Source organism: Chanodichthys erythropterus, chromosome 6 (genome assembly GCF_024489055.1).
Source record: "Chanodichthys erythropterus isolate Z2021 chromosome 6, ASM2448905v1, whole genome shotgun sequence".
Classification (NCBI taxonomy): Eukaryota; Metazoa; Chordata; class Actinopteri; order Cypriniformes; family Xenocyprididae; genus Chanodichthys; species Chanodichthys erythropterus.
In genome coordinates this window covers 16,524,029-16,544,835 of record NC_090226.1, presented here as the reverse complement: position 1 = coordinate 16,544,835, position 20,807 = coordinate 16,524,029, and the positions used below count along the sequence as shown (strand labels likewise).

At 36.5% G+C, this 20,807-nt stretch overlaps 1 protein-coding gene across 2 annotated transcripts in view; it reads right to left on the bottom strand.

Annotated features, from left to right (window-relative positions):
* Positions 1–20,807, bottom strand: part of synpra (synaptoporin a) — a 35,042-nt gene that overhangs the window by 8,550 nt on the left and 5,685 nt on the right. Inside the window, exon 1 of one of the 2 annotated variants that reach the window (XM_067387338.1) lies at positions 3,304–3,359. The exons of the other annotated variant lie outside the window; for it this stretch is intronic. Within the exon in view, the coding sequence (XP_067243439.1) occupies positions 3,304–3,327 (24 nt within the window). The 5' untranslated portion in view covers positions 3,328–3,359. Of the gene's footprint in view, positions 1–3,303; positions 3,360–20,807 lie in introns of those variants that run through there. 2 annotated transcript variants of the gene reach the window in all.

Genomic DNA, 20,807 nt, shown 5'->3' with positions numbered 1-20,807 from the left:
TTTTAAATTCATTTTTTTAACTGCCTATTTTGGGGCATAATTAGAAATGAGCCGATTCAGGGTGTGTGGCCCTTTAAATCTGGTGCTCCACGCCCCAAGAGCTCGCACTTGCCTTAAACAACATAAAAAAAGTTCAAACAGCTAATATAACCCTCAAAATGGATCTTTACAAAGTGTTCGTCATGCAGCATGTCTAATCGCATAAGTACAGTGTTTATTTTGATGTTTACATTGATTCTGAATGAGTTTGAGGCTGTGATCCGTGGCTAACGGCTAATGCTACACTGTTGAAGAGATTTATAAAGAATGAAGTTGTGTTTATGCATTATACAGACTGCAAGTGTTTAAAAATGAAAATAGTGACGACTCTCTTGTCTCCGTGAATACAGTAAGAAACGATGGTAACTGTAACCACATTTAACAGTACATTAGCAACATGTTAACGAAACATTTAGAAAGACAATTTACAAACACCACTAAAAATATCATGATATCATGGGTCATGTCAGTTATTATTGCTCCATCTGCCTTTTTTTTTTTTTTTTTCTTACCTAGTCTGATGATTCAGCTCTGCACATCCAGACGTTCTGCCCTTGTCTAATGCCTTTCATTGGGAACATGGGCTGGCATATGCAAATATTGGGGGCGTACACCCCGACTGTTATGTAACAGTCGGTGTTATGTTGAGATTCGCCTGTTCTTCTGAGGCCTTTTAAACAAATTAGATTTATATAAGAAGGAGGAAACAATGGAGTTTGAGACTCACTGTATGTCTTTTCCCTGTACTGAGGTAAATTCAATTTTTGAATCTAGGGCACCTTTAAATATAAGAATTATGACATCAATATTTCCCATCAATTTCTGAAAATAAAAGCTATTGGATATAAATATATCAATTTGTGGAAAATTCAAGTTATTTGTCTGTGCATTAGTGGTGCATATTTGCAGGTTACATAATTTTGCCAGTAGGTGGCGATAAATAAGTTTGTTCAAACCACTGATTAATTCAGGAATGAAACAACTGACTGAAATATGTTATACAGAATTTCAATGTTGACTTTAAAATTACGAAAAGTGAAGGAAGATTCTGTTTACCCACCAGCTTAAAAAGACAGTTTCTAACTAGTAGAATTAATTGCTCTAATCACGATTGTTTTATTTAGATACCGGCTTATCTGCAGCTACATGAGACTGTGGTCAATTTCAATTAAGTCAGAGCCACTGTAAACAGGCGATTAATTCTCATCCGGAGATGTCAAGCACATTTGCAAAGGGTGTTTGCAAACACTGAGTAAAACTATGATTTCATAATTGTGATCACACCCACAAAGAGGTGCTCTCTGTCTCTCTATGTCTCCAATTATCATGTCTTTAACATTTTTCTCTTTAACACAACCTCTCCACAGATACCTCTATAACATCCATCTCTTTCCCAATATTTCCCATGAGTTTTCTCTTTATATGTCCATTACCCTTGTTCACTTTGGCTGTGGATCTATGAAGCCTAGTCTTATTAAGCACAGAGGACAAGCTCTCTGAGAGCTAAAGTGACTTCCCTAAAACACATTTCTGCAACACTGATATGAGAATGGGTTCTCTGTAGGAGGTGATACATCTCACTGAACCCAGATACAAGTCATTCTGCAGATATGCAGCTTGAAAAAAAAAAAAAAAAATCAATGATGAGAATATATTCAAAATTCATGAGAGAGCATAATCTGAAGGAATGAAAGCATACTGATAGATAATGGTGCTCTACAGTGCTTTTTTTTTTTTTTTTTTTTTTAAATGCAATATTATTCAAAGAATCCCGTGGCAAACAGACGTTAATGATGCAATGGTAGTGCCAGTTAATGTAAAAAATAAATTTGTCATTTCTCTTCTACTACTGACACCAAATGGAATGGCAAAACTATATATATATATATAATATATATATATATATATATATATATATATATATATATATATATATATATATATATATATATATATATATGTATATATAATATATATATATATATATATATATATATATATATATATATATATATATATAATATATATATATATATATTATATTATTATTATTATTATTATTATTATTTTTTAACAGGTTTCCCCAAATATGCTGTGATTGGTCAGCCGAACTGGCAGTTCTGTCCCAAACTCACATCATTGGTTGTTTCTATGTCAGGCCACTCAAACAAATGTACTGATTTTTTTAAAAAGACATTTATAATGTTACAAAAGATTTTTATTTCAAACTTTCATAACTTTCAATTCTTACAATAATTCTTAAAAAATGTATCATGGTTTCCACAAAAATAAGCAGTACAGCTGTTTTTAACATTGATAATAATAATAAATGTGTACTCCAAATCATCATGTTAAAATTATTTCTGAAGGATCATGAGACACTGAAGACTGGAGTAATGATGCTGAAAATTCAGCTTTGCATCACAGTAATAAATTACATTCTAAAAAAAAAAAAGAGACTTCTTTTAAAAACATTTTAAAAAATCTTACTGACCCCATACTTCTGAACGGTAGTGTGTTTGTGTGTACAGTAATTTATATATATATAAAATGTATAATATATGCACTGTTATATATTCCAGAGATTTCCACAAAATCAGCTCAGAAAATGTCGGAAAAAGCTTTTTTATATATGAAGTTCTTTATCAGTCCATTTTTTTAATAGTTTCACAGTCTAGCTTATTACTTTACAAGTCTATTCGGGATACAGTTTTCAAACAAAGTATATACCATCATCAATTATTATTCAGAAAGTCACCATGGTAACATAAATACATATGAAATGAACCTCCTCAACAGCTGATCACTATTGAAGTACAGAAATTCTTGTTTCTTAATCTAGTTTGCAGTGTCTTAAATCGCAAAAAGCTCAAATCGACCATGTGGGTCTAGGGACCTCTGAACATCAACTGTGAGAAACACTGCAAGCCAAATCGCTTTTTTCCACAGCGATTCATTGATCATGAATAATGAGTCATTAATAAGCTAACAGAAATAGACATGTCACTTATTCAGAATTATGAATGATTCAGTATGGTATGAGAGCAATTTTAGCACCTAAAAGGTCTCCGAGGTGTTGACAAATGGGATGTTGGGAGAAACTGAAGAAACTGCACAGCAAAACTTACAAAAATCTCATATCTTACAACAAAAACTACCATAAAATATTATTAATATTAGGTCAGTTTAAGTCTATTAATCAATAACAATGTACCACCTGATGGCTGCTACCAGACATACAGAGATTCTGAAGCCAGGACTTACCGGAGCGAATATGACCATACACATTTAAAAGCAAAAGAGATATCCAGCTTCAGAACATATTAGATGCTCTTAAGAGTCAGTTGTAAAGCAACATATGTATCTTATCCTTGTCTCTCTGCTCTGTCTCCTTGTCTTGTAGTCTGGATGGAGAAGAGGGGACTGTGAGCTCAGGAGAGGGTTGGTGTTTCTGTGTGGCTCTCTAAGTATAACACTGCACTCCCTCCTTTGCTCTAAGGATGGGGGGGTTGGGGGGGTTGGGACTGCTCTACAGTCACAAACATACATGCCAGAACACAGAGGAACTCCCCAACTACAGATCACTTCACAATGAAGTCATGTGTCAGAATGTATACTGAATGCTACAGTTCTGCATTCAAATGAAATAAAGCAATAAGGGCAGACCCAGCTAACAGGGAACATTCTCAGAACTTTTGCTATGGTTATCTCAAAGTTATGAACAAATTCATTCAGAGTTTTCTGGTCTTTAATAATGTTCTTTAAAAAAAATTTAAGATCCCTTTAATGATGATACAAAAATATACTTAAAAGTGTCTTTCATTTTTTAAAGTTTCAAAGCTCAAAACACACCCTACTAAAGTTTTGAGAAAACACGTAGCATCAGAGAACTCTCATCTGAATATCAATGGGGATGACAGTTCACCTTTATGTAAGGCATCATTTTGCATTGTTGTTAGGGCAACACTACAATAATATTGTATGTTATGAAACTCTTAGATGATATCCAGATAATAGTGTTAAAGTGTATTATAACTGTCATGTAGATGCCAGCCCTGCTAATAAACAACATGATTAATTACCATAGGCAACAGCTACTAATACTAGAAATCACTGGCCTGTCATTATGGCAAAAACAATGATGCCTTCTCAAGGCTAACCACAAATTGCTTGCTCACATATCATGCCAAAATAACTTGGAAAAGCTACAACCCCTAACAATGAAGCTTATGTCTAGGTAATGGAAATAAGCATTAGCGTCTCATGATGTGCATTAAACCCTCAGCATACCATAACGGTAGCTGAATTTCACACATTCAAGATGTTTCATCCAAAAAAGTTTTTTTTGGAGGTGTTTTGCAAGTTTTAAAAGGACAGTTCACCAAAAAATGAAAATGATCACAACAGAGTTATATTTAAAATACCCTGGCTCTTCCAAGCTTTTTTTTTTTTTTTTTTGGAGCTTACTCTGATTATTTCAGTTAATTTTATTTCATTATGGTGTTTGCAGTTTAACGTAATTTATATTAAAGGGGCAATTTAATACAATTTTGTATATGATGCTGTTTTAACTATAGGCAGGAAGTTCAGTTTCATTCTGAAGGCGCCCGTATGTTTACACACCAAACTCGTTTATCCTAAAAGACAAGAAAAGTTTTATTCACTACATTTTCCCTTTAAGAGTTCAACTTAAGGGTTTGTTCACCCAAAGATGAAAATTCTGTCAGTTATTACTCACCCTCATGCCGTTCCACACCCATAAGACCTTCGTTCATCTTCAGAAAACAAATTAAGATATTTTTGTTGAAATCCGTGCTCAGTGAGGTCTGCATAGCCAGCAATGACATTTCCTCTCTCAAGATCCATTAATGTACTAAAAACATATTTAAATCAGTTCATGTGAGTACAGTGGTTCAATATTAAAGGTACAATATGTAAAATTTTTGCAGTAAAATATCCAAAAACCACTAGCCTAGTGTTATATATTTTGTCCAGCTGATTACAAACAATATCTCTAATGTTTTCAACTACTTGTAAATCATGAGAAAATTCCCATTCTAAACAGTGACACGGGGCAGTGCAGTCGCCTGTCAATGACGTCATTTACCTTTGTTACCGCCTTTACTGACGTAGAAACCACATGACAACAGTGCCGTGGACAAATGCGGAAGTAGTGTCTGTTTACCATCTGCCGCTTGTTCTGTCGACAAGGACAGCTCCCGTAAACTCATGACCGGAAAAGCGGAAGCGGCGCCGGCGACTGTGTCATAATAAAAGTCCCGTTGCTCGTGAGGCGTGTGTTGATCAATCGCTCCAGCTCCTCGTTCAGCTCCTGCAACACTCGGTCCTGCTCTGCTTCATACTACAGTAACGTTAATAATCGCATCCACGAACATGAGTTCTTCCAGACTCCAAGCCCTATTCTTTTGCACCGTCCGTTGAGATGGAGACCACATGTCCCAAGTTTCCGCTCTAAAACTTGGCGTCATCAAACTACGCCTTTGTTTTGAATAGGCTTCTAGCGACCTCTAGCGGAAAAAATATCACAAATTGTACCTTTAATATTATAAAGCGACAAGAATATTTTTGGTGCGGCCAAAAAACCAAAATGTTTTGTGTTTCGCGTTTCAAACCGCTAAACTGCTGAAATCACTTGACTTTGGCGCTCCGAACCAGGCTTCACTGAGCCATCAGATTTCAACAAAAATATCTTAATTTGTGTTCTGAAGTTAACGAAGGTCTTACGGGTGTCGAATGGCTTGAGGGTGAGTAATAAATTACATTATTTTAATTTTTGGGTGAACTAACCCTTTAAGTCTAAGGATTCCCCAATGTGGCCTTTAGACTCTATTAGTATCCAGTCCAAGAGCTGAGTTCCTATTGTGATGGACTTATCCACTCACCACAAGGAGAGAAAGCAGAGAGCTTGTGCTGATGCAATCAAATGAAAGTGTGTCTGACAGCAGTAGAATCACACTCAACTTTAGCTGAATCTAATGGACAGGTGTGAGAAACCCATGGGATAACAGATGAGCCATGCGTGGGAGCTCGACAGCCAGTAGAAAGAAAGCTTCTCTTTCAGCGACCTTCTCTTTAAGTGCGTATAGCACCTGTTGAGATGGTAATGAGGAGAGGTGTCCCCTTTTTGTCTTTCCCCACCAGAATATTTTCAGTCTCCACTGTTTCTAACCTACAGAGTAAAACTGTGTCAGAGAGAAACTGTGTCATGCTTCAATCATCGGTGGAGTGTGTCAGTGACCTGGGGTTTGGGGAATGCCTCACTTCAATTTTAAGATGAAGAGCTTCCACAGAAATAGAAGACCTTCTTATAAGGTGAAAGCTGTAGGTACCAAATGGTTTTTCTATGTGCTTGTGGATCTTTATACAGGTCTTGAAATCCCTAGAGAAACTCAGATTCTCTGCATATAAATTCAATAGGTAGTTGAGAAATCCCAATAAGTAGTTTTGGTGGCAATCCATAAAACAATGACAACATAATGTTCTGTAACATATTTTATTCTTTCAAGGTCATTTTTGGCAATTATTATGTGAAATACTTAAATTTTGGTAGTCCTGGAATTGCTGTAAAATTAAATAAAATAAAATAGTTCTGGTGGCTATTCATAAAACTATGACAACATAATGTTCTGTATCATATTTTATTATTTCCAGGTAATTTTATGGCAATCATTATGTGATTTGATTATTTTAATATACACCTTACAGGTGCAACCTAGACACATCATCAGTGATGTAACCTGGGGTCATACACCCTCGCCCAGGTGACCCAGCCAGGGGTGATCAATCCCCAGCTTGTGTCTAGGTAGCTTGTGTGGCCCATGGATTACCCCTTTTGATCCACAGCAATCTAGATGCCTTCTCAGCGGCATCCATGATGTTCCTGATGGCTTTCTTTTTAAGCTTGAGAGCCCTGCAGAGCGACTGGCCGGCAAACCATCAGCAGCCAACCTCGATGGGGAGGCAGCAGTTCTTCCATCCCCTGCTACGGCATTCACCTGCCAACTCCTTGTACTTGGCCCTCTTTCATTCAAATGCCTCTTCCATTCGTCTTCCCAGGGCACAGTCAATTCCAGTAGGACCACCTGCCTTGATGATTGTGAAAGGAGGACTATGTCAGACTTAAGCATGGTCATGGTGATGGTTTCTTGGAATTTGAGCTGCCTTTCCAGGTCGACCTTTAGCTGCCAGTCCCGGGCTGTTGCCAGCAGTCCCCCAGATGGGTCTCTGCTGCGTGGTGGTTTCTCTCCAGCCTTGACAAATGCAATCAAGCGCTGTGCTAGCTGCTGGTGCCTGCTGAGAGCGATCCATGTGCTGGTGGCTTCTACGATGACCCTTAGCACCTGGTCATGGCACCATCGATAACGTTCATCTCCCAGGGCTTTAGGGCAGCAACTTAATATGTGCTCCAGGGATCCTCTTTTTTGACATAGGGGGCATGCATGGGTGTCTATTAGGCCCCAACAGAAGAGGTTTGTTGGACTGGTGAGGACATCATAGACTGATTGGATAAGGAACTGAATCCGGTGTTTCTCCGCTTTCCACAGGTCAGACCATCACGGCCCATCACCTGTTCCTATCGATAACGCCCCTTGTTGTTGCATCACCACCATCCTACTGATGCATCTCTCCTCCACCCCTGCTCGGATTTCTTCTCGGACCAGTTGATGCCTGTCCTTTCCCCGGGCCTTGTAGTATCGATGTCTTTGGATACAACCAAGCCCTGCTCGTCCTGACACCACTGTCCCCACTAGCACAATGTGCCGCAGCCACGCTTCAGCCTGGTTGACTGCCAATTGGGCCCTCCACTTCCTACCTGTCCTCACCTCTATGCCAGCAGAGGAGACTTTGGTATCAGTGGACTCTCTGTACAGCAGCACCTCTCTGCTACTGAAGGGGAGTTGAAGCTTGTTCTTATTCCCGTACAAGGCTATGCTGTTGATGCTATGTGGGAGACCAAACCACCTATGCAGGGAATGGCTGATCTTTCTCTCAAAGCCCTTGTGGTTATGGAAACGTCGTAAACCAGCAATGGCCAGAGGAGTCGTGGCATGATGCCATGTTGGTAAATCCAAGCTTTAAACTTTTGGGCAACCCCAACTTGTCCACAGCAGCAACCCAGGCATGCAACTCTTTCTCGGTTTCATAACGTGTGCCTGTGTCCCTAAGTGTGCTGTTAAATACTTTCCCCAGGCTTTTAGCTGGCTTCTCTGTGATTGATGGAATTTGGACACCTCCAAGAGAGAAACGGGACTTGTCGGTTATGTTTCCCTTCCTCACCACCAGTGATCGGGACTTGGCTGGTTTAAAGTCCATTCGGGCCCAGCTGATGAGGCGTTCAAGGCCTTGGAGGATCCATCTGCAGCCTGGTACAGATGTTGTAGTCACCGTCAGATCATTCATAAATGCTCTAATAGGGGACTGACCGGGTGAGTGGGCTTCTGTATTCCACCTCTGCTGACTTAACTAACATATTCATAGCTAAGGCAAACAAAATCACTAACCCTGTGATTATTCCTTTCTCCAGCCTATGTAAAATACTGAAATTTTTGATAGCCCTGGAATTGCTGTAAAATAAATAAATAATCATCATAAATAAGTTCTGGTGGCTATCCATCAAACAATGACAACATAATGTTCTGTATCATATATTATTATTTCCAGGTCATTTTTATAGCAATCATTATGTAAAATACTTTAATTTTTGATAGCCCTGGAATTGCTGAAAAGTGAAGTAAAACAAAATTCAAAAAATTAAATAAAACATTTTAAAATTAAATAACAATATAGAATAATAATAATAATAAAAATAAATATTAAAAAATAAAAACAATGAGAAAAATGTAAGAAGAAGTTGTCCAACAATCATCTAGTGCAGGGGTTCCCAAACACATTCCTCCCCAACATTGCATGTTTTCCATGTCTCCTTAATCAAACACACCTTATTCAGATCATCAGCTCATTAGTCGAGACTCCAAGACCAGAAATGGGTGTGTCAGACAAAGGAGATTTGTGCAGTGCTGGGGAGGCTCCAGGAATGTGTTTGGGAACCCCTGATCTAGTTAATTAGAGAGGTTGACTAGTTTGTCTAAATTATTTCCTACAAATTTTCTACTTTTTTTTTTTTTTTTAACAAGAATGCTGATAGCGTACTGCTTTTACTGTTTTGCTGTTAGAGTTTGCAACACTAAAACTCAAGTCAAACTCGAGTCTTTAAAGTCCCCCTATTGTCAATAATTGTATCCCTTAAAACTCATCTTTGATAACCAAAATTACATATTTAAAGGTGCCGTAGAACGTGTTTTCAAAAGATGTAATATAAGTGTAAGGTGTCCCCTAAATGTATATGTGAAGTTTCAGCTCAAAATACCCCATAGATGTTTTTTTATTCATTTTTTTATCTGCCTATTTTGGGGCATCATTAAATATGCGCCGATTCAGGCTGCGGCCCCTTTAAATTATCGTGCTTTAACCACTTTAACAGTACATAAGCAACATGCTAACGAAATATTTAGAAAGACAATTTACAATTTTCTTGCTTGCTTACCTAGTCTGTTGATTCAGCTGGGCACAGATCCATACGTTAATACTGCCTGCCCTTGTGTAATGCCTTGAACATGAGCTGGCATATGCAAATATGGGGCGTACATATTAATGATCCCAACTGTTACTTAACAGTTTATTGTTATTTTGAAATTCGCCTGTTCTTTGGAGGTCTTTTAAACAAATGAGATTTATATAAGAAGGAGGAAACAAAGGTGTTTGAGACTCACTGTATGTCATTTCCATGTACTCAACTCTTGTTATTTAACTATGCCAAGGTAAATTCAATTTTTAATTCTAGGGCACCTTTAAATGTGTTTTCCTGTGAAAAAAATTCGTAATGCCTTAAAATAGCTTGAATGTAACTCCACACCCTTACCTCATTTAATATACACGGATCTTTGAATGTGATAATTAGCCCCGCCTCCACTCACTCACAAAAGCTCAACTTACTGAGGTAAACGCAGCCCAGTGGTAGGCCTATCGCTTTTTACAACGTCGGACACATAACGGTAATTAATATGATTAGCATTTTGCTTGACTACATTATCGAACAGCTAATAATGAGTTGCTAATGTTACACAAACCATGTTCACATTCATGAGTCAGACAGCCTTCAATCAGTGTTCTTAGAAATGCTTTGATCAACTCAGAATATCAGTGGAGAAAGGCATATAGTTCATCATAACATCGTAATATGCATCACACACCCGCCATATTGCTAAATCTACCCGATTTTTCATATCAACAGAAAAATATACCGGGATAACCTTCTTTTGAGGCTCCCTTGTGCGGTCAGTTAATGATATGCTAAAGCCGCAGTTTGAGACTGTCTTTGGTTTATTGCAGTTTTAAAGAGAAAATACTCAGCAATGGTGTGACTTATGAATTTGCCCAGGGTTTGTCTTAAAGCATGGTAAAAATACCAGATAGACATATGAACAACATTAAAAACTTGATTTTCACCACAGGGGGACTTTAAGACAAGTTGGGGCCATTACGAAACGCATCAAGTAACCTTAAAGTAGCATAATTATTTAGGATGTCCTTTAAAGTTAAATTAGATTTTACACAAATCTAATAATAAACTGCCACAGGACAAACCAAAATGAAGTTACATCTAATATCTGATAGATTCAGGGCCTCCACATTTTTCTGTACTGTTTGTGATTAAGACTTACAGTATATCGGGATAACTCATCTCAGATCAACGGTATCAAAAACACATTTCAATGAAGAATTCATGAAGATACACTAGGTGTCACCTACAGCGAACTGGTGAACATCTCCCACAATCCTTCATTGATGTGTCGATCATTGAGCCTCACTGAAACTTGAGATGAACCAGAAGCAGGGCTGCTAAACAACTTCAGACACACAGGCACAGATATTCGCACTCACACATATTCCCAGAAAGCTACAGGACAGGTTGAACACTGCACTAACTGCATTGTATGCTGACAATGATCCATGTCATTGGAATGTATTGAAGGGATACAGAACATCTTCCCAGTGGGAGAGATGTTACATACTGGAACAGATATAAAACTGCTGTTATTTAGTAGTAAATCACTATGGACAAAAACTGTCTACTGGTTTATGGTGTGATAAATGTTACACAGCAACAGTATTGTTTGATTAAAATGTGAGGTCTCTGGGCTCAATGTCATTAACAGACTGCACTGAATGCCTCTTATTATGAAACTTATTCTGCCATTTTCTCTCCCTTCTTCTTAATCTTTGTAGATTTTTTTTCTTTATGGATTTGGATGTCTCTATGGATAATTGGATGATTCTTCAATTTCAGTTGATTAAACCAATCTCCATTGTATTAACTCAAATTTTTAAGTTCAATGAACTCAAAATTTTAAGGCAGGTTACTTACTTTTTTAAATTAAGCAAACTATATATACGGGTGCTGGTCATATAATTAGAATATCGTGAAAAAGTTATTTTTTTTTTTATTGTAAATTATTTTTTAAAATGAAACTTTCATATATTCTAGATTCCCTACATGTAAAGTAAAACATTTCTTTTGAAATTTTGATGATTAGAGCGTACAGCTTATGAAAGTCCAAAATCCAGTATCTCAAAATATTAGAATATTTACATTTGAGTTTCATTAAATGACCATACCTACAGTATAAATTCCGGGTATCTCTTGTTCACTTGGGAGAGCTTCACAATGAGTCAAATGAAGCCGGGGTCAGCGCATCAAGAGTCACCACACTCAGACATCTTCAGGAAAAGGACTACCAAGCCACTTCTGAAACAGAAACAACGTCAGAAGCATCTTACCTGGGCTAAGGAGAAAAAGAACTGGACAGTGAACAGTGGTCGAAATTCCTCTTTTCAGATAAAAGTAAATTTTGCATTTCATGTTGAAATCATGGTCCCAGAGTCTGAAGGAAGACTGAAGAGGCACAGAATCCAAGCTGCTTGAAGTCTAGTGTGAAGTTTCTGAAGTCAGTAATGATTGGGGGGGTGACGTCTGCTGGTGTTGGTCCATTGTGTTTTATCAAGTGCAAAGTCACTGCAGCCATCTTCCAGGAGATTTTGGAGCACTTTATGCTTCCATCTGCTGACAAGCTTTATGGAGATGCTGATTTCCTTTTCCAGCAGGACTTTAGCACCTGCCCACAGAGCAAAAACCACTTCCAAGTGGTTTGCTGACCATGATATTACTGTGCTTTATTGGCCAGCCAACATGCCTGACCCCTGAATCTATGGGATATTTTCAAGAGAAAGATGAGAAACAGTCGATCCAACAATATACAGATGATCTGAAGGCTCAATAGTGCCTCAGCAGTACCACAGGCTGATCACTTCCATGCCACACTTCACTGATGCTGTAATTTGTGCTAGGAGCAAGTCATTTGCTGTATTATGTGCTGCCGACCAAGTATTGAGTGTACAAATTAACATACTTTAAAGAACTTGAAATTTTCTGTTTTGAAAATCCATTTTTTTATTGATCTTAGGAAATATTCTAATATTTTGAGATACTGGATTTTGGACTTTCATGAGCTGTACGCTCTAATCATCAAAATAAAAATAAAAAACCTTTTGAAATGTTTTACTTTACATGTAGGGAATCTAGAATATATGAAAGTTTCACTTTTAAAAATAATTTACAATAAAAAAATGAATTTTTTCATGATATTCTAATTATATGACCAGCACCCGTATATATATTATATATATATATATATATATATATATATATATATATATATATATATATATATATATATATATATATATATATATAATTTATATATATAATTTTACAGTGAATAGTTTTTGAATTAATACTTTCAAATACTGAAAAATCAAAATCAAATAATGACTTTATTTATAGTTATGTTAGCCAAAACAGTCATAAAGTGAGATTTTATTTCAGTTCAATAGACAATAATTACAAATTTTTTATGTATACTAGCAACATTAAAATTTAGCTTACTTTATAATATTGAAACAAGCAAACATTAATCATAACTGAAAAAAACAAAACAAAATGTTATTCAGGGATTGACTTCTTAATGACGCTGTATTTTAATATTAAAAATGAACTGGACCAAATGATGATTCTAAAAAAAAATGCACCCGGAACCCTTATTTTAGTCCTTAAATCATACAGCCCTCACATTTCACGGCTAAGTGTATCAGATAGAGGAAAACATTTTGAAACCGTGCTTGAAATTTCTCTTGTGGCAAGTATTTATTTAAACCCAGTGGTGTTAGTTTGAGAGACATGATACATGCAGAAGACATGGCCCTGTATCGACAGCGCACTGATGCTCATCAGAGAACTGATCATTTGTTTTGAATGTGGCTTTAATGGGGGTCACAGAGGATGCAGCTCTGTGTCTAAGCAGTGTAACACAGGTCGAACTAGTCAACGCATCTTACGCATTACTTTTATTAAAGTAAACTCACTGAAAATCACGGCTTATTGCTTTAATAAAATGGCTATTCCACATACCTGGCAAGGTTTCATAAAATAAACACAAAGATACAAAAATGTAATGCTATTAATAAAAAAATATTATTCTTCTGCCAAACAATGTAGTTCTTCAGAAGTGGAATGGTTGCTAAGCAACACCCTTTCAGGCAAGTAATTTCACTCAGCGGCCATCTTTGAAACGCCTCTCGAGCAGCTATTTTAGTCATGCAAGTGCAGCTCCTATCTCTTTGAATGGGGAAAACATAAAATTCCCCAAATCTGTTCACCAAGCTTATGATAAAATTTCATATTTGAAATCATCAGTGAAATCTGACAACAACTGACTTTCTTCCCTCAAATCATGACAAAAAAAACTGCATTTTTCAGGCTGGACCAGCCAATGCAGCCATGCATCACTGTCGACGAATAATTAGCTGGTGAACTGGATTTACATATTGTAGAGTTAACGAAAGTTATCATGAGCATTGGAATGTTTGAAGCAGATCTCATAAATATTAGTAGACTGGGAAGAATTTAAAACCAGCAGTTCATTCATAAATCTGTAACATCTTACCTTCATGCTTTGGAAATACAAACAGGAAGACAGAACACAACATTGGAGGACAGTGGCACTCCAGGAGCAGGATCAGACACACCTGGTCTATAGCAAAAAGAGCTTCTGATGGCAGCTGCAGACTTTACCAATAGAGTGCAACAGTTGGGTTCTGGAATTAAAAACTCCATTCATTTTCTCCATAAGGAAATTTTGAACGATAATAACTCATAAACCTGTGAACTACGAGGTTGTTAATCAATGGTATTTGCTTCTGCTGAAGCCGTCAGTCAGCATTGTTTCAGCTTATTTTTGGAATTCCTGGTGAAAAACTACATTATGCTGTGCAGAAAATGGCACCAATCAGAGAGTCGAAAAAAGCAACATGCTCCAAAATCGCTGTTTAGCTCCACTCACTCCCACGAAGCACTGCGAATGACATTATCAAGTCAATCAATCTATGCTCTCAAAATACTGAAATGTTTGAATATATATATGGATATTTTGCAATAAACTTAAAAATGTATTGTTTTTATACATATAATTAACATTTGTAAATAAGTAGTTATATTTCTCCATGTTTAATTTGAATATGCTGTTCGCAATGTTTCATGGGATTGTAGTTCTTTAAGAAGTTTTTTGCTTCAAATCAAAGTTTGTAGAGATCAAAATAAAGTTTGTAAAGTCAAGCTGATTGGCTTGGTTCATGGCTTGTAACTCTTTAACGAAGACTATTTTAAAATCTCTATGGGAAAGAAATGAATGGAAAAAAAATACTTCTGGAACCAGCACCACTGAAAAAGGGGCTGGGCAGTGTAGCACGCTATTGACGATTGGCTCTTTTATTTAGAAGGTGGGTCTTATTCCGCCATATTGCGTGTTGCACTTTCTCCCATTCATAATAATACAAGTGCACTGTCTTTGTATATATAAAGTCTTATAACACACAGATGCTGCAACGCAGAGACACAGTGGTGCAGTAATACTGACGTAATGCAGTCACAGCTATATGTTTGTAGAGTAATTTACAACTGATTCGAAGGCAGCTCAACCAATCATAATCAAGGGCCGGAACTATTCGTTTTATAAAGTAGCCTACTTTTTGATGTTTATGAAGCTTGACCACCCCAGTCATTATTTTGTTGTACAGAAAAGAGAAATTCTGATTCATGTTGTTGCTTGAAAGAGAAACAAACATTCTGATTTTGAGCAGCATTATTATCGTTAACTAAAACTAAAACCATAAAAAAGATTTTATTGCTTGAATAAAAGTAAATGTTACATGAAATAAAATATAAAAAATATTTTTTATATTTTTAGTTTTGTATTTTTAGTTTTAGTTAAAGTTTTAGTAATTTTGTTGTGTGTTTTTGTATTTTTATTATCTAATTCAAAATATTAATCAAAATCAGAGATACATAAATAAGTGGATTTTAGTTTCATATTTTTATTTTGTACAAATAAAGTGGTCTTGAATGCAGATACCAAAAAAAGATATTCTGGTTTCAGAATTTACTGTGTAACAATTCTGCTTTTTTTTTCTTTAAGAGTTGCTCTTCTGATATTGTCATTTCTTCCAGACAGTAGGTGATCATCACTTTGAATCTGCTGCCCTCATCTGTTTTAGTTAGGAAATATAGTCTTCCAGACATGCACTGAGAACATACAAACAGTAAAATAAATAATAAATAAAAAGTATAAATTCATTTGGGTGCATTTGAACTCACACTGTAGCATTTTAAGATACTGTAACATTTAAATAGTTTTCATTCTAAGCAACAAAGTAATATTCGTTAAATTGGTAACAGCAAAAAGATAAGAACTAGAGCCTTGTAAATAATTAGCATAACATTATCATTTCCTCTAGGAAAATATGCCTCCATAACCAGCTACTTCATAACCAATATTTGCCCTTTTGGTACTTCTGCCATTTAGACTATGGACTGTATATTAATGTGTAAGAGGATTATTATACAGTACAATAGTGGATGTGATAACTTGCAATGAAAATGAAGCAATTAGCGCCATCTGGTGGCAGCTCACTGTCACAGACAGTGATTTGTTTGTAGGGGACTGTTTTCATGACATTTAACTCTTAGCTTAGAAATAACGTATTAAATAATTTACACACAAAATACCAATTCACTTTATGTCAATAAGTATGGTCTGATGTTTTTCTGTACCAAATTTGTGAATAATGCTCTTAATAACGCTTAAGCTTAATTAACAGTATTTGTGGTATAATTCTAATTATAATGAGGTGCTTACAGTTAAAGTAGGCTAAATGGGGTCCATATTTGAAAATTTAGAAGCTGAAATGTAAAGCTTAAAATTATGAATATACAGTATCTCACAGAAGTGAGCACACCCCTCACATTTTTGTAAATATTTTATATCTTTTTATGTGACAACACTGAATAAATGACACTTTGCTACAATGTAAAGTAGTGAGTGTACAGCTTGTATAACAGTGTAAATTTGCTGTCCCCTCAAAATAACTCAACACACATCCATTTATGTCTAAACCGCTGGCCAAAAACGTGAGTACACCCCTAAGTGAAAATGTCAAAATTGGGCCCAAAGTGTCAATATTTTGTGTGGCCACCATTAGTTTCCAGCACTGCCTTAACCCTCTTGCATGGAGTTCACCAGAGCTTCACAGGTTGCCACTGGAGTCCTCTTCCACTCGACATCATGGAGCTGGTGGATGTTAGAGACCTTGCGCTCCTCCACCTTCTGTTTGAGGATGCCCCACAGATGCTCGATAGGGTTTAGGTCTGGAGACATGCTTGGCCAGTCCATCACCTTTACCTTAAGCTTCTTTAGCAAGGCAGTGGTCGTCTTGGAGGTGTGTTTGAAGTCATTATCATGTTGGAATACTGTCCTGCGGCCCAGTCTCCGAAGGGAGGGGATCATGCTCTGCTCCTTCATGGTTCCCTCAATGAACTGTAGCTCCCCAGTGCCAGAAGCTCTCATGCAGCCCCAGACCATGACACTCCCACCACCATGCTTGACTGTAGGCAAGACACACTTGTCTTTGTACTCCTCAACTGGTTGCCGCCACACACGCTTGACACCATCTGAACCAAATAAGTTTATTTTGGTCTCATCAGACCACAGGACATGGCTCCAGTAATCCATGTCCTTAGTCTGCTTGTCTTCAGCAAACTGTTTGTGGGCTTTCTTGTGCATCATCTTTAGAAGAGACTTCCTTCTGGGACGACAGCAATGCTGGCATCACTCATACGTCTATTTCCCAAACACAACCTCTGGATATGACGCTGAGCATGTGCACTCAACTTCTTTAGTCGAACATGGCGAGGCCTGTCCAGTTAAACCGCTGTATGGTCTTGGCCACTGTGCTGCAGCTCAGTTTCAGGGTCTTGGCAATCTTCTTATAGCCTACACCATCTTTATGTAGAGCAACAATACTTTTTTTCAGATCCCCAGAGAGTTCTTTGCCATGAGGTGCCATGTTGAACTTCCAGTGACCGGTATGAGAGAGTGAGAGCGATAACACCAAATTTAACACACATGCTCCCCATTCGCACCTGAGACCTTGTAACCCTAACGAGTCACATGACACCGGGGAGAAAAAATGGCTAATTGGGCCCAATTTGGACATTTTCACTTAGGGGTGTACTCACTTTTGTGGCCAGTGGTTTAGAAATTAATGGCTGTGTGTTGAGTTATTTTGAGGGGACAACAAATTTACACTGTTATACAAGCTGTACACTCACTACTTTATATTGTAGCAAAGTGTCATTTCTTCAACGTTGTCACATGAAAAGATATAATAAAATATTTACAAAAATGTGAGGGGTGTACTACGTTCTGTGAGATACTGCTTAAATTAAAATTATAGGCACACTATGTAGATTTTTGCCATTAGAGGGCGTCTATTCAAAAAAAAGGCATAACTTGATGACGCTGAGATTGAGCGTGGATTTATGTGAGATGTCGTCTTCACCTCACAGCTGGTAGAAAAGAATCAGGACAGGACGCGGGCAGAAATCATGTTCATGGATGAGTTTATTAACGTTACTGTAGTATGAAGCAGAGCAGGGCCGAGTGTTGTGGGAGCTGAACGAGGCCGCTGGAGCGATTGCTAATGAGAGATGAGCGCGATACATGGTCTGTGTCCTATGTAAAAATGACTTATTTCTATGGATTTAAACATTCTTGAAACATTTGGGATAATGTAAGTACACAAGTCAAAATATATAACCCTGTTCTAGTGGTTTTTAGATATTTTAATCCAAAAATCTTACATAGTGTGCCTTTAAGCACTTTTATTCATTCTTTTTTTCAGTTAAAACTTGTGTATTATTTGAGCTGTAAATTTGTTCATGTAATTTTACAGTTGTTTTAAAGGTCCACTATAATGCAAAATTCACTTTTGCATAGTGTTTGAAGTGTCAGTAATAAAATAATAGAAGTCAAATTCTTAAGCATGTGAGTGAACATGTGTGTGTGATAATAATGTGAGCCAGTGGAGCTCACACCACTGCACTGGATGCACACTCGCACATGAATGAGCACATGCTTGCCTAAACAAACAAGCACACACGCACACAAACCAAACCCCAAACACACTCGCTTCAAGCATGGCAACCCACCCCCTCTCCTCTCATCCATTACAGCTGCATTCTCCTCTCCATCCCTCCGCTCTCAGTTTCTCCCTGTCTCGCTCTTTCTCACATGCACACACTGGTGTGACTACGAGCGGGTGAGTGTTACGATGCCGTGGCTTGTTTATCAAGCTTTCCCAGCTGTGTTCTGCAGGGCAAGGATGAAGAGCGCAGAGAGGAGAAGAGGGGAGAAGATTACACCAACACAGACCCACTGACTTCTTAGACACACAGCAACACTGAATGTGAGAGAGGAGCGAAATTATAGAGGGAAAAGAAAAATTGAGGGCCTGAGATATTTTAGAAATTTTTGGATTGATCTTATGATTGATTTTACGGTACTACTGGTGTGTTTAAAGCTCTGAACAGCTTAGGGAATACAAAAATCTTTGTGCTGTAATATTATTATTATTATTATTATTATTATTATTATTATTATTTTCTTGTGTGTGTTATTTTATTAGTATTGATTAATATTTTTAATTAGCTTTTATTTTTCATTCAGTTTTTATTATAATTTTAGTTTGTTTTCTTTTTTCTTTTTTAAATATTTATATTTAGCTTTATTTTTTATTTCAGTTTTAGTTTTAGTAATTTTATTACTTAAACATTTTAATTTTATTTTTATTTTTCAAAGTCTAAGTGTTTCATCTAATATTTGTATTTTATTCTATTTTATATATATTCTATGTAATCTATATATGTGTGTGTGTGTGTGTGTGTGTGTGTGTGTGTGTGTGTGTGTGTGTGTGTTTATACATATGTGTGTGTGTATATGTATATACATACATATATATAATATAAATTTTTTTGTGTGTGCTACTTTATTAGTATTATTAATTAATATTTTTAATTAGCTTTTATTTTTTTCAGTTTTCATTATAATTTTAGTTTAAGTTTTGTTTTTTAATTTTTTTTATAGCTTTAGTTTTTATTTCAGTTTTAGTTTTACTATTTTTTATTTTATTTTTCAAAGTCAAAGCATTTCATCTAATATATATATATATATATATATATATATATATATATATATATATATATATATATATATATATATGTGTGTGTCTTTGTGTGTGTGTGTGTGTGTGTGTGTGTGTGTGTGTGTATATGTATATACATACATATAAAATAAACATATATAATATACATATTTTTTTGTGTGCTATTTTATTAGTATTATTAATTAATATTTTTAATTAGCTTTTATTTTAGTGATTTATGAGGACACAAATTTGTATTGACATGGGTATTACACTGGTATTACGACGTAAACATGAAATATGAGTACATTTCATGAACAAAAACATACTAAACAATGTTTTATTAAAAATGTAAAAGTGCAGAATGTTTTTGATTTCAAAATTTGTGTGTGTGTGCGTGTGTGTGTGTGTGTGTGTGTGTGTGTGTGTGTTATTATTTAGGAAAAAAAGGGCAGTTGTTCAAAATTGAAGATGGCAGAAACAAAAAGTACTGATCGGCATCTAGTGCACGTGACCCTAAACCAGCATAATAATATAGGGTTTGACTACTTAGCTAGTTGTTCAGTTTAGTTTGTTTACCATGATCACTGCACCACTGAGCTTATAGGAAAGTAGAAAAAAAGAATAATAAAAAAGAAAAAGGAAAAAAAAGTTAGTACAGCTACTGATAGAGAACTGCAAAGTAGATGTGAACTCTGAAAAGCAACGTCATCCCATTTATGCTGCTTTTAAAACGATTTTGTTGTTTTTGTCAGTGTATATAGATCAGAATGCACCTGTGTCACATTAAAGCATCCACTCATCCCTTATCCATGGGTGAACACACACAATACACTCAAGAGCGACGTGCCTGTCAACCTCTTCACTTTCAACCTGTATTGAACACTTCTCTCAGACAGTGTAGCACTTCCTGAATGTTTCTAAATACTGCTCAATGCAAACACACACACACATGCATATATACACATACACACAAAAAGTGCCCCCAACCTTTCCATCCCCCAACCACTGCATTCATGCCACGCTTCATTCCAATGATTCCCAGTATGTGGCAAGAGTAAAAATATCCCATGTTCTCGCACGGAAGCATCAGTCAC